At 45.0% G+C, this 15,701-nt stretch overlaps 1 protein-coding gene across 6 annotated transcripts in view; it reads right to left on the bottom strand.

Annotated features, from left to right (window-relative positions):
• Positions 1-15,701, bottom strand: part of AUTS2 (activator of transcription and developmental regulator AUTS2) — a 1,241,040-nt gene that overhangs the window by 331,317 nt on the left and 894,022 nt on the right. For all 6 annotated transcript variants that reach the window (XM_056137725.1, XM_056137727.1, XM_056137726.1 and 3 more), the window contains one exon: positions 14,887-14,916. In XM_056137725.1, the coding sequence (XP_055993700.1) occupies positions 14,887-14,916 (30 nt within the window). The remainder of the gene's footprint in view (positions 1-14,886; positions 14,917-15,701) is intronic.

Genomic DNA, 15,701 nt, shown 5'->3' with positions numbered 1-15,701 from the left:
GGGGATACTTCAGCCGATACATTAAGCTTGGGCTTCTGTTCATCCCATTTAAAGTGATGATTAAACATTGTTTTCATCTGGGGAGTTTGTTATGAGGCTTAAAGGAGCCTGAAGTGTGGTGCTTTAACACATTCCGCATAAAAACCCACAGAGGCTGCACAACAATGTGACTGTACTTAGCACTGCGGAAATGTACATTTAAAAATAGCAAAGATGGCCAATTTGATTATGTGTATCTTACCACCAGTAAAAAAAAAAAAGAGATACTCATTCAGTCTATCATAAAAAAATAATCCCTATGTAAACATCAGGTGCTATGATTAATTTATGGTTATTTTGGTCGTAATGGTTATCATCACGGCATATATTTATTCCTAAATTAGATGTGAGCATCGTCCCAGCCTTCTGGCAGGGCTCCCACTCACACCCACAGCGCCAACTGTCTCTTGTTACGCACATGCTTCCAGATGGTTCTTGTTCTCCCAGACACTGATCTATAGTTCGGGTCACTCCCGTGATGCAAATGTACTCATCTTCTGACCTCTTCTGTGAGTCCTAGACACACAGGTCAGGCTACTCTTCTTTGAGCCCGAGTCACCCCATGGCTCCTTCCTAAACCCAACATCCCAGTGGCTGCCAAATTCCAGCTGGGATTTTCCTGGTCACGGAAACTGCACGCGAGAACCGCCTTCCAAACCTAGTTCTTGACTTTCCTGTTACTTTAGTTGAGATCCTTTTCACTTAGCATATTACGATGCCTTTTCTTTAGTTTCCATCTTTTCTACCCCCTCCTTCCCTGAGGATTTTATTCCACCAAGTCAAATCTTATGAGTTGCTCACCTAGATTAGGTACCCAGTGGACTCTCAGATGGCTCCTGCTCAAATTTGTACCTTGCTCTACGAGGTCTGCTTATAGGGGACTTGAATGATTACATCTACCTTCACCCCCAAATGAAATGTGTTCCATCCAAGCAAAAGTTCTTATATTTCCATTCATAGGCTAATCAAAGGCCTGTTATATTTAATACCCCCTTCACCCATCACCTGCAACATCCTTGCTACTTGGCAATCATTTACATTCCTGTGCTTCAGCAAGACCCATGTCAGATGCCTAGTCTTCTAGGCAACCTGGGTCAGTTTTTGGCACTCAGACATTTGCATTTACCAGCACCCACTACAGGTGGTAGAGGCAGGTTGACAATTCAGCTTTCTTTCTCTGAAAACTTGCTATTCTTCATCATCTTCTTATCTAGTTCCAAGGACAGTTCATGGTTTAGCACAAAGTACTGGCTAAATTTGTTGTATGAAGTATAAGTGAGAGAAGCCTTACATTCCAGTCTTAAGAAAAATCATTGCAGTAAGGCCATTTTCTATGACTTCAGAAGCACTGCCTTGCACACAAGTCAGCAACTCTGAGATAGGGTCTCTTTGGACATACTCTAAATAAGAAATTTAACTAATGGGCATCCTTGTGACTTAAGACTCTTGTACCTCTTGTGATGGCTGTCAGCCTTGAAGAGAAACATCACCTACTATATTTATCTTTGTCTTTATTTGGTCTCCCAAGTAGAGATAAGGAAACCAGGAGGCCCTCCCAACACTTCTCAGCCAATCTGGCCAGAGAGAACCTGAGGACACAGAGCCTGAGAATGCTTGGGCCCAACGTGCCAGGATTGCCTGGGTCACCCTGGTGGAGCTGGGGGAATTGGGGAGGGGTCATAAGGGCTGTATAGGGCAATTTTTAGAGGACCCTGCAGTTTGTGGCATGACCTGGGATCAGCCTCATGCAAAACATGTACCTTAACACCCATACTATCACCCCCGTTCCCAGCAGAGCCTGGCAAGCTCCCCGTGGAGTATTCGATATGCCAAAAACAGTAACAAGTCTCACAATGGAGATGTTACTGGTGCCAGCTCGAGCAAATCGATGAGCAATGGGAGGAAAGTGCTACAGTGCTAATGTATAAGCAAATTCTGGACTATTTTGAATGTATGGATATATAAATCTCTATGAGATTCCATTTCCGTGAATAAAGTTTTAATGACTCAACTTAAGCAAAACAGAACCAAACTCTGAATGACATTTAAGTTAAATCTATGGACATCTAGACAATTATTACATGTAAACATGTGTCTATGTTTGAGAACATGTGATTACTACAGACTATGACTTTGTATGATGAGACTAAAAGTACTATGAGAACCAAACTCAGAGGGCAGGAAGGTTAGGGAATATTCTATAAGACAGATTTTATCTACCAGCTTCCTTCCTGCCAACTTTATGGGCACCCAGCACTGCAGAGTTACTCCAAGGCAGCATCTTGAACAGAGTGGTCCAGTCTTATCACTCAAACATGAATGATACAGGCTGGAACATTTAACTTCAGCTCAACCAAGCCAAGCAAACCTCCACTGTCTGAGCCAATCAGAGCCTGTTCTTGGATTACTGAAATTTCAGGGAATAGGAGAGTTTTTTCTCCACTGGCTGAAGTTGAAAGATGTCCATGAGCATGAGTCATGATTTCCACCAACAGGAGAAACCAGGTCTCAAAGACAATCATAAAGAAGGAAGAGAGATGGAAAGAGGAGACAACACAGGAGGCTGTTTTATTCTCTGTTTGGTGCTTCTGAAGTTCAACTCCATTTCTTTGTCCTTCTAATAGTTTGCAAGCCACCGAGAGTATCTCACCCACACGGCAAAGTCTGGCAAGCTCCCCATGACGTATTCAATATGCCAAACACAGTAACAACAAGTATCACAATGGAGACGTTACTGGGCCCGCTCAAGCAAATCGATAAATTATGGTAGGACAGTGCTACAGTGCTAACAGTTTGGTTACTTGGATTCTAAAAGCTTCCTGCAATTCAACATTTGTTAGATGGAATTTAATTTATGTCACTACAACCCAAAAAAGAAAAACTGGCGAATGTGAGCACAGCCAAAGCTGTAAAATTTAAAAGCTTTCTAGTGACCCAATGACTTCTTGAAGGTTCTTGCAGCAGTTTCAGTTTAAGTATCTAAGGATGTGGAGATAGTAACTGGTACCTAGCCAGAAAGGGCTGAGGAGTCCTTTCATTCAATGAATAATGTCTTTAAAATTGATGTGTTGTGTAAACCAACTAGCTTTCCCCACCGAGTTCTCTTCTGAGAGTGGGCCGGCCTACAGCCTTTCAGGTTCAGGAAGGGAGGAAGGGACAAGAGCGACTCTGCTTAAACAAAGTAAATGATCCACATATGTTGTTATGTTGTCTCTGGAGAATGCATTATTTAAAATTATTGCTGCATTCTAAACAGACCATCTAAGAGGGGTAATTACTTTTCAATGACTGGATCAATATTTTCTTTCTCCCCCTGCTACTTGAGTGATTGGATGCAAGGCCAGAAGAGAAAATCAGATCAGTCCCCTGGGACCTCCAGCAATCTACCAGTGAAGACCAATGTGTGTTTAAGAGGAGAGGAGAGGACCAGGGCTGAGGGACACAATTATTTGTGTGTGTGTGTGTGTGTGTGTGTGTGTGTGTGTGTGTTACTTTGCTTTCAAATTTCTCAATGGGAAAAGCCATATTTATTTAAGGGTATTCTGTTGTAGTTTATGGGTAATTGTCTGGAGGGTGGAAGCCATACCTTGTCTAGTGTGTGGTTTATTGAACAAGTTCATGGATTCATGACACCAGCACATACACAGCAACGGGGAAGAGCATCATGTCCAATTTGCTGAGGAGGAATAATACTTCCAGCTTGGAAGAACGTGAGGACTTAGAGATGAAGAGAGAGGTCTTTTTTTCCTTTTTTTGGGGGGGGGTCACACCCGGCAATGTACAGGGGTTACTCCTGGCTCATGTACTCAGGAATTACTTCTGGTGGTGCTCAGGGGATCATATGGGATGCTGGGAATTGAACCCAGTTCGGCCGCATGCAAGGCAAATGCCCTACTGGCTGTGCTATTGCTCCAGCCCCAAGAGAGGTCTTTCTGTGGCAGACAAAAGGCAATGTCTATATTGGAGGCACATGTGGCCATTCAAGAGTAAAGCATGTGGGATTCACCATAGGGAACTCAGGGTGGCTTTCAATCTGTTAATAGAGTGAGCCCTGACCTGTTCACCACCCATTATTGGGAGTCCATCTTAATCTGTCCTTTTGAGTAACATGATTTGACATGCTCATTATAGCCCTCCCAAAGAGAGAAACTTGAGCAATGTTAAAGAATGAGTATTTTGCTGGAGTGACTGCATACTCTTAACCCAACAAAATAAATATCTTTCAAGCACCATCTGCATGCAAGTAATATGCTAACTGCAAATGGGATTCACCTACTTAATTAAAGCTCATCACACAGGATCTTCTTTGAGCAATATTTTGTTGGATGTTAGGTAAGATTACAGTGAAAGTGATAAAATGCCTCTGAACATTTTCTTTTATTCCAGCATGTTATTATTCAACCTGGCCTTTTCCCATAAGCCCTTGAGTTTGCTGGAGTGTGGCAGTGAGCAGAGCTTAGTTCTGTGTTGGAGAAGTCTTCTAGTTTGAAACTTGACTCTGCCACTACTATCCAACCCAGGCAAGACTTGGGCCAAACTGTGTCATCTTTCTCTGACTCAGTTTCCTCTTCACTAAAGCAGATTGTAGGATGGATGAAAGAAGCCAAAAGATGAGTACACATGTGAGCACTATCTAAATAATGGGCTTCACTCTATTGACCCTGAGAGCCTAGAAAGCTGACAGGACTGGAAGTCTGTATGCTCTAGAAAAACAGTCAAAGTTCTGTCTCTGTCACCATTAGGACATGAGGTTAAGTTGCCCTCTTTTTAGTCACAGTGCCCTTTGATGACGACAAGCGTAATCCTGCCTATACTATTTCCAGTTTGAAGACTGTGTAAAACGACCATTTCCCAGCCTTTACTGAGGGTCCATCTTAATCTGTCCTTCTGAGTAACATGCGTTGACATACTTATGGCAAATATTTCTCAGTGGACTTAGCAAACTCTCAGGCTATCCAGCTGATGGGTGGACAGAGACACTGAGGACAAAGGGACAGCTCCCTCCCTTTCATCTGACCCAGGCAGGGCAGAACCAGCCTGCCCAACCAGCCCAGAGCTGGGCAGGGACTAGCACTTCCCCTGGGCTGTCCTTGGTGAGCAGCTATTATTGCCGCTCCTCACTCCCTGCCCTGGGGCACAGCATATCGGAAGAGGATACTGTGGTGGCCATGTGATCCACTGCTGGCCAAGGCCATCTAGAGCCACAGACACCTGCAGGCAGACACTCCGTGACATTTCCTCAGGCTTCCTCCTCAGGGCAGGAGGAGAGGAGCCTCTGCTCAGGCCCGCCTCTAGTACCTCTGTGCAGCAAAGTCTGGGCCCCTGGGCTCCCCATCAGACCGCCCGCCTGAGCACACGCTGGAGCCAGGGAACTTGCCTGGGAAGCCAGTAAAATTTTAATGCACTCTGTAGTGCGGTCATGTCATACTCGGTTATGGCAAATAATCCCAGATGCCTGCAGAGGTAAAATGGAGCTGTAATGTGCTTGCCTCCTAACCCGAGCTGACAGCAATGATGTACGACTACCATTAGCGGAAAATATCACTTCAACTAACCCATGATCCAGCTCCGCTCAGGGTCACATTATCCATGAGGAACAAATTACACTCCCAAAGTAAATACAAATTTTCTACACGAAATGGGTACAAAAAAAAAAGGGAAGGGGGTGATCCGTTCCCTTCGCCAGCCCACTGCTGAGTGACACAGATGATAAAGGACAGGACAAATCATTGGCTGACAGAATGCTGGTGCCGTAATCAGCTCAGCGGCACGCACTCCAGCCGATAAACACTATATTCTCCCCTTAGTGGCAAATACATAATCTTTACCACGGACATGGCTGCTTCAGGCGTTCTCTGCCATATAGGCTGCAGGATCACCTCACAGTGTTTGCCATTAGAAAGGAAAGGCCCTATGGCCTTGAGGGGCTGAGAGAGTCACTATAGTCGGGGGTTAGTGTTGGGATGGACAGGTGCATTCCCATGGGGGGCTTATGACATTGCAGAGTGGCTTTTAGGGGGAGCAGTTTGGGAACCATCATAATTCCATGGCCTTTTCAAGGCATGGGTCACCGGAAGATGAGAACTTAGAAGACAAAGAAGCTCTCAAAACCAGAGGCTCAGGAAGAAGCTTCTGTTCGGGCGGGTTCTTCCCCACACTTCTTGGGGACAGTGCCCTTTCCTTACTGGGACTCAGACCATCAGCGACACAATTTCCAGGTGTAAGAGTCATATTTACAGGGTACCTAGGGTGTGTAGGGTGTATTAGCCCTGGCCAGGTGCAGATACTTGCCAGGGAGTCCGTGATGAGACAAGTCAATGGACTCAGATTATATTTGTTCAACACTTCTTAAGCAATGGCTGTGTTTAAATATTTAGAAGTTAACAGATCTATGGGTAGATAGAGAAGGACTCTTGGAGCATTCAGGAGGGTAAAGTGCAGAAAGCAGGAGAAAAAGGGATCTCAAATGGCATACAGGGATGCCACAAGAGAAGGGAAAAAAGCCCAGTTCCTGACATCTTAAGATGTATCAACTTCATCTTCTTTACATGAAAAAGGATGATATCACTTACTCAGAAGGAAACTTTCAAAGACCTTCTCATTGAAGCTGACCATGCAATCACTGATGTTACGTATGAGGAAACTTAGGTCCACATGATCAATATTTAAGCCGGTCATCTATAAAATGACATTTATAATTTGAGTAATGCCATGTTCTCCTCAATGTGAAATGGTGATTCATCTTGTCACTTAGATATTATTATTGACCCTATCTCACTGCTCACTGACTCTAAGAAATGAATAGCATCTACCTCCTTTCTAACTCCTTTTTTTTGTGATGCTGGGGATCAAACCCAGAATTTACACAATGTTGATGAGTAAATTAGGAAGTTGAAAAGTCACTGAGAGAACCGACAAGAAAAGTTAAAGCTCAAACTGAGTCTGTGGGGTAGCCCAGTCTGTCTGTTCCTGCTCCATGCTGATCTCCATCTTCCATTGTATGCTTCCATAGATATGCATACACTTGCTCAACCAGAAATCAATTCTGGGTTTGGAACAGCAATGGAGAAAGATGCTCAGGTCATTTTTCAGATACCTAGGGATGTCAGCAGGTCTATTCTATAGCTGTGTGGCATGGAATAGGGCCAGTTTGACCTTCTCAACTGCAACTTTAATAAACAAATGATATCCATTTATCCACTGAATTTGGGATTTCTGCAGATTATAAAGCTGCCAGGAGGATGGGGGTAGAGGGTGGAAAGACAGTACAGTATGGAGGGAGCTTGCCTTGAAGGCAGCCGACCCAGATTAGATTCCCGGGATCAAAAGCGGCCCCCTGAACACCGTCAGGAGTGATCCCTGAACACAGTGCTGGGAGTAAGTCCTGAGCACCTGTGAGTGAGGTACAAAAAAAAATTAGTTGCCAAATGGTGCTTAACTAAGACAACTACTTACACAAAAATAAATAACTTCAGGCTTACCAAGGATATCTGCACATCTTTACTGAGTACAAAACACTCTTAGACAAACAAATAAGGAGTAAAACTGATTCCCCAACAACCAAAAAGCAGCCCAGATTACATGCAATTACAAGCGATGAGAATTTCCAATGCAAATGCTGCCTCTGCTTATAATCTTCCTACTAGTCTGATGACTCAGTGCTCTTGGCTACTGCTGGGAGACAGTCCAGTAGTGTGAGCTCATGTTTTGCATGTGGAAGCTGAGGTTAGATCCCCAGCACTGTGTGGTCCCCGTCCATCACCAGAAGCAACCTCCAAACACAGAGCTATAATAGCTCTGAGAAAAGAAGACGAGAGGGGCAAAGATGAGAGGGATGGGAGGAGAGCGCCATAGGTCACCAAATCCGAGCCAATGGTTCATTCAGAGAGAAAGACTTTTCTATTGGGATTGCAATTGTATGCTCAATCCTGGACACTTTTATACATTCTTTTTATAGGTTAAACATTTAAGAGTCAAATGACTTCTCAAAACACATTACATGAGCTAGTTCTAAGCTCTCCTCCATAGTTAGGGCAACTGAGAAACAGACATTAAATTAGGGAAGAAGTGAAAGACATGGCAGAGTCAAGCAACTGTTAAACCCATGCTGTTTCCTTAAGAGCAACTTGTAGAAAAATAAGCAAATATTGAGTAAAGAAGTGAAAGAACCAACAAATAAGCAAATGACCTTGTGTTAATATGAGACCCATAACTAAGTTTCCTTCAACTTCCTGAAAGCATCTACACAAATGTACCTTCACTTATACACAGTATTTAGTCCCCATAATGAACGAGAAAGATAAAATAATAATTTTAGTATGCTCTTTTTCTACTTGGGCAGAGCAAACATAATCTACTAATTCCCACTCTGGATTTGACGTGTTACTGGGGCCTAGGTAAACAGCCACAATGAAAATCTGAGCATCCTGTCCTAGCTCACTGAACTTAGGCTCAGTGAATCAGGTAACTTACATAAGGCCACACAGTTGGTTAGTGAGAAATTAGGAACCAAGTCTTCTTAATATCTCTACTATACACCCTTCACGAACTACCGAACTTCTAGAATCTGATTTCTTCTCAATCCAAAAAAAAAAAAAAAAAACCCAGATTTTAGCTGAAGTTGACTAACAAATTTTCAATACCTCCTGAGTATTCCTTTTATTGATTGATATAAATAAAATATATTTTAACCATTTGGGGAAATGTTAATGATGGGCAAACATTTATGTATGCATGCAATGTGAATGAAGTAATTTTTGGTTTGTCATTAAATGCTAAGATAGGAAAAAGAGAACTTACTGACTTGGGGTTTGAAATGATTTTCTGTAGCTAGTCCTGGTGGACATCAGTGATAAAATCATTGGGAATTTTGGGTGGATATTGGAATTAAACCAAGTGTAAAGTGAACTGCCTTTTTGATCCAGACATAATTATGAAAGGAAGAGGTTGAGTGGATGGGCAATATGGAAATCAAGCACCCACAACAGAAAGCTCTTGAAAGCCAGCCAAGAAATGGAGAAATTGCCCAAAGAAGCTAGGAAATTGATATAAAACAGTTTGGAAGTGTGTGATGAGGATATTAAATTTCAAAAAACTATAGCAGATTGAAGGACAAACCACACATTTGTGGGGTACAGATAATAAACACAGGGCTTGATAGGAACTTTTATTAACTTTTACCAGTTTTCTAAACTTATTGCGAACATCTGGAGATACATCTCCAGAAAAGAAATGCAAGTTTAACAAGAACACTGAACACCATCAAACACTTAATTTGTGCTAGGTACTGTGCAGACTGTTGGGGATAAAAGGAAAAGAACGAGGGGCGGCTAACTCTTCTCCCAAGCAAGGTTGTGCTTTACGACTATGAAACTGAAAGGGCGGAAAGAATTCCTTTCTCAAGCTTCGAAATAGGGTAGTATCTCTAAGGCTCACGATCAAAATATGTTCTATTTCAAAACCAAGGATGTGATGGGAGTTTTCAAGCAGCAATGAGACCTTCTGAGCTTCTGAGCTTCTGGAATGTTGCTGAAGAGGCACGATCTTTACCATCTGGGAAACGTGGCTGGCCCATTGAGGGATGGGACCCTTCCACTATAAGCACAAGCCACATGCCCAGGCTCTAGTTTGACGTCTCAGCACTTTCTGAGACCTCCAGGAGCCAAGGACAGCATGTGGTTTGTGTTGAGTTAGGAACATAAGCCTTTGCTGGGTTTTGTTGCTTTTCTTAGAAGCTGCTCCACTCGCCTCTCACAGAAGCGAACACAACATGAACAAACACAACACGTTTTAGCTGGAATGAAAACATCAGAAGGCATGAGGGAGCATGTGTGTGTCATGTGGCAGGACAGAGGAAGCTGGGATGGAAAACCAGGGGTGCTACACCTTCCATCAGCCCGCATCCCAGGCAGTGCTGGTGCTGGCGAACGACAAACAGCCCAAAGGGCCAACGGGCCAGGGAATGACAACTGCCTTCAGGTGCCATGCTAAAAGTCTCATTAGGAAAAGGAGAAGGCTCCACATTTCTATGATGAGACAGTGTGTGGAGTCCTTGCAAGAGCGAACACACCACATCTGTAAATATGAGCACGCATGCGCACACACACACACACACACACAAACACGTATACGCACACACGCGTGCATTATTCCCATTCTCTTTCTGACATGTCACCATTTTCAGGACATTAAACAAGAGCAATGTAGATAATTCTCTTTGGCATTTGTTATATGGTAGTGGTTTTTTAAACCAACTGTGTATCAGATTTTCTGTCTAGGAAGTTTAAAAACAGAAACAACAGCTGCTACGACCCGGTCTGGGGCCTGAGTGAGAAATGAGAACATCTCCCATGTGAAGGGGATCTGAGTAGCTGAGCCTGAGTTTTGGGACAGGGGCTGTATGGCTACTTGAGTGTCCTTGGACCCTTGGATGTCCTTGTCCCCAGTGATGTCCAGAGGAAAGCCTGGCATTTGAGATTAAAAAGTTATTATATATAATAAATTTATATATATACATATATTATGGCAGAGCCTGGCAAGCTACCCGTGGTGTATTTGATATGCCAAAAAGAGTAACAATAATAGGTCTCATTCCTCCGAACCTGAAAGAGTCTCCAATACAGCACTGTTGGGAAGGGCGAGTAAGGAGGGCTAAAATCTCAGGGCTGGGACAAATGGAGGCATTACTACTGGCGCCCACTTGAGCAAATTGATGAACAACAGGATGACAGTGATAAAGTAATATATATGCCTTTCAAATAGAACGTTCCTTTCAATGTGCACATTTGAGGAAGGTGGGAGAAACCTCACAGGCTGTGGTGGGCTTTCTGGTATGGTTTGAGTTCTGAAGAGGATAACCTTTTTCTCTTATTGGACACAGCCTACCTCTAAGACACAGCATGCCAGCTTTCTTGAATTCCCCACCCAATTTTTTTTACTCTCTCCAGAAGGTCTCTAGGTTCTTTGGTATAAATCAGGAATGAATCCGTGGGGCGAGGAGCGGTGGACAAAGGAAAAATAACCTTCCTTTATCCCCAAGGGCTATCTTTCACTTCACCCCATGTCCAGCTAAAGGAAGTGACTGTTTAAGTTGCTCATGCCCTGGACTTGGCCGGGGTACCAAGCCAGGTACCTTCTTTTGATTGTCACAAGGTTGTAGGAAGAGTCAGAATGGCTAGTTTGGGTAGGCGAGTGAGTTGATGTATGGTCACGGCTAGGAAACAGTAAGGGTCAGAGCTGGGAGAGGCCCAGTGAATCAGACAGGGAGGCACAAGTGCTCAACCACTGGGCAGGAAATGGCCACCGGGCACTGTGGAGTGGCCCACACAATAGGGCAGTGCGAAGATGGAGAATGAATTGCACTGAATCTCTGTGTTCATTTCCTAACCAAATGTATGTGTATGTGGTGTGTGTGTGGTGGGTGGTGGTGGTGGTGGTGGTGTGTGTGTGTGTGTGTGTGTGTGTGTGTGTGACTTCCTTGCATAAGGGGCTGCTGCCAGGAGAAGAGAAAACAAAAGGAGAGATAGGCCAATATGTGGAAATACGCACCATGCCTCTCGGTCTCATAATGCAATTCATTCTGAGGGGGGAAAGGAATAATTACTTAATTTGGGTGAAAAAGGTGCTTAATTTATGTGAATAAGGTGCCAAGTGCTGCTGCTTCTTTTCACTAACTACAGCGAAGACATAACCCACCTCTAAGATGCAGCATCTCAGCTTTCCCGAATCCCCCACCCAATTTTTCACTCTTCCCAGAAGTCCTTCAGGTTTTGGGGGATAAACAGGGAACAAGTCTGTGAGGCTAGGAGGAGTGGCCAAGAGCGATGCTTTGCTCAATGCCTCATCAGAACCGTCCCCAGACACAAGTGGCTCTCCCGCATTTATGGAAAGCTCTGCTTTTTTAGCCCCTTTCTCAGTCGCTTCCACATTAATTAGTAAGGGTATCATTTTATAAATTACAGCTTCGTATCAGAGGAAAGCAGAGTTTATCTTAATTCAGTCAGCTGTGTGAAATACAGTACCCTAATTTTAGACCGCCGGTTCTGCAGCTCCCCACGGAGCCAGAGAATGACAGGTCTTCCGGAGAGAAATCCCCGTGGGGCCCCTTGCAAGTCTCACTTTTTGCCTCCAACAGCATCCCTGGTGGGGCTTGCGGAAGGGGTCCCAGGACACGGTGCCATCTTTTCCACCATTAGCAATGCAGATTGGCGCAGGAAGCCTGGGAGCAGCAGATGAAGGCAGCCCTGGTGAGCTGTAGGGCTGAAGGGAGGCCCGGCAGGAGGCTCTGGCATTGGGAGGACTCAGTGGGGAAGGGAGCAGAAGTCTGGGAGGATGGTGCTAAAGCTGGCAATAAATACCGGGCAATTTCCGTCCAAAAGGGGAAGCCTGATAGTCTTGACTATGACAGGGCCACGTGAGGAGACCTCTGAAGCATTGCTGGTGGCAGGCTGGGACATCTGGCGTGATTGTGGCTGTGGAGCAGTTCCCAGTGACAAGCAAGAGAGCCTGTAGGGACACCATGGCAGATGCAGAGGGAAAGGACTGGGCATGTGCAAAGGGCCAAGGAGGAACCATTACTCCATCTCTCTCCCCTCTTGCAGATGCATAGAAACATCTTTGTTCTCCTTCATTGAGCTGAAATCACTGCGTGCTCCTAGCAGTGGGTGCTGCCTACTTCCGACACCTGCCACGGTCTGTGATCAGAATCAGAAGATCCCTAATCTCAGGGCCTAGGAAAGGACTAGTGGGGGTGTCCCCAGTATGCCAGAGACATCTAGACCCCAAGATCGGTACCAGAGGAGCTCACTTCTAGAAACAACTAGAATTAGGGAGTCGGAGCAATAGTACAGTGGGTAGGACATTTGCCTCACATATTGCCAACTCAACCTTGAACCCCAATATCACACATGGTCCCCCAAGCCCTTCCAGGAGTGATCCCTAATAGTATAGTGAGGAGTAAGCCCTGAACACTGTAAGATGTGCCTACCCAGCCCCCTCCCTAGCCCTACCCCCAATAAAACCCCAAAAAACCAAAAGGAATGACTAAAATTAGATCATCTACTGGACTAATGATACCAGACCATTCCACTTATTCAGGGCAGTAGGTCTGGGATGAGGCTCAGGCACTGGGGTTTCTATAGCTCAGATGTAAGGGCAAGGTTGAAATTTCTAACCAATGCATTGGCATGAAGTGCAAAACTGAGCACCATGAGCATTTCCAGACTCGTGACCCTTCTGGAATTCTCACTGCCTTTTCAGGGGGGAAAAATGTCTGCTGGGAGGGAACCTTCAAAGAACAGTCAGCCTTCTGGAGAGAGCAACCGATTTGGAAAAGGAGTTCAAGCAGGCACCTTGGAGGTGGGGGCTTCCAAAAGTCCCATTGCCTCCCTGGCACCTCTGGTGCCCCAAGAGTGGACACACCTCCAACAATGAACGTGCACGCCACGGCACCCCTCCACTCACAGTACTGGGCCACCAGAGGGCTACCTCCAAGGAGCTAAGACTCTGGGGGCTGGAGGAAGGAAGCGCCTACTTGTCAGTTAAACAAAAGAATAATCCACGGCCCCTTCCCACTGTATACTTTCGCTGTCACCCAACAGCCCATTACCATGTCACAGCAGCGCACACCCTTCCATAGGTCACTTTGTTTAAAATGACATGGATAATGCACATGTCAGCACGCTGACAGTCCTGGCCGTCCTTCAGAGATAAAAACCTCAAGGCAAGAGCCTGTTCTTATCTGGGGGACATGCACTGGCCTATCATCCAAGTCAGGCAGAACATGATTTCTCCAGAGAGCACTTTTTTCATTTCCTGATTTTAAGGAAATCAAATAAGCACCATTTGTCTTCATCTGAATATGCTTGACCTGCTCAAATGATGATGTCTCACATTTTATAACAGACTACATATGCTGAATTCAAATTAACGGCGGTCCAGAACAAGAGCTTTAGATCTCTCTTGGAGGCTGGCAGCAGAGGAGGCAAATTCTGGGCTTGAGGGAGAGATCCCAGTGAATACTCATGGCAGAATTCTGAATAAAAAGCCGCCGGCTCCAAGAGTCTGGGGAGATTCTCTCAGGGCAATTGGGAGTCAGTTACACAGGGCCAATCTGGCCAGGGGCAGGTGCCCAACTGAACAGGAACCATAACATTCAGGTAACTTTTGGAAATACACAAGGTCAGGGTAAAAGCAGAAAGGCAGGTGGCTGGGGGAGTGGGCAGGCTAGAAAGAAAGACCAAACAGAGACAAAATCCTTGGTGGGTTTGAAGTTCACTTTACCAGGCTGGGATCCAAGCTTCTGCAAGCTCAAAAATCGAGCTGACTTTCTTGATCCACGCTGAACTGGATACACAGAGGCTGGTGGTCATCAGCTTTGAAGCAGAGTATGCACCTGCTGGAAGCACTCACCCCCCTGCCATGAATGTCCCCCGGATGAGAAATAAATTGCCCCCCTCCACCTCTCTCCCACACAATGAAGAAATTTATAGACATATACTTTTGACATTTCTACTGAGAAGGCCTTTAGGTACACAAAAAAATCAGGAAGAAGCACATGGGTCAGTTGAAGACAGATCAGAAAACTATTACAATAAACATTTCTTTTTTGGAGATCTGTCAGGTGTAAACTCAGTGTCACAGGAAGGCGATGGTAAAAGGCTTATTCACTGATACGGTGGACCTCCCCAGTTAAGCATGGTATTTCTTATCATATTACTGCTTGTGTGCACAAATCCATCTTCCCATGAGGCTGGCATGCAGTCGGCAACCTCCACCTTGTAGCTGGCTGTGGGAAGAAGCACGCTGCCCGTACTGTGTTAGGGGCTGTGCCCACCAGGGGGGTCTTACCTTCTCTTCTGGGTCGCTGTCGCTGTCACACTGCAAAGAAAGACAAGAAAATAAGGGTTAGTCCAAAAAATGAGCATCTTTGTGCTTTAGCTATGGGGGGCGGGGAGAGTAAGATAAGTTGCAGGGATGGTCAGTGCTGCTTGAACAAGAAGACTTTCAGTCAAGAGCTGTAAATGTGAGGAGAAGCAGGCACCCAGAGGTGGCTCCGTTGAGTTCATGCTGTGTTCGCATGGCTGGTTCCGTGGTCCGTCCTGCAAGGTCCTAGATATCCAGTGAGTAGTTGTCACTGTGGCAGGCCAGAGGGCACAGCACTGAGAAGCCATTCGGGCCACGGGATTATAGTGAATAGAGATCATTCAGCGGGATTCAGAGCAAAATCAATGTCTTATCGGAAATGTTGAACTCTCAGCTGCCATGAATGGATGAATGGCAGCTTGTCTTCGGTGCTTTCTCCAGAGGCGTCATGGTAAGCCTCAAGGCGGTGCACTCTCTCCTTTCTCAGAAAGCAGAAAACAGAGCAGGCAGACTCACCATCTGAGGTGACTGTCTTTTCTAAGGCTTGGAGAAAACATGCTAAGACAAGAGTCGGCAGCATAATAAACCAACAATGAGAACAAAAGAAATAGGTTTTAGGACCTCACACTCAAGTCCTATCAAACAGATCTCAAAGCCCAACTGTTTAGCTGGGGTTTGGGGTCAGCAGGGAATAAAGGTGAAGTCAAAGCTTTGAGTTTCTTGTTAGAAATAAAGGAGAAATTTTAAAAAGATATGATGTATTTCCTGTACGAAGAGTGGTTCAGTATCAAGTATTTGAT

Source organism: Sorex fumeus, unplaced genomic scaffold (genome assembly GCF_029834395.1).
Source record: "Sorex fumeus unplaced genomic scaffold, SorFum_2.1 ptg000126l, whole genome shotgun sequence".
Classification (NCBI taxonomy): Eukaryota; Metazoa; Chordata; class Mammalia; order Eulipotyphla; family Soricidae; genus Sorex; species Sorex fumeus.
Note: the sequence above shows the minus strand (reverse complement) of the source record. Positions and strands in the feature narration are given on the sequence as shown.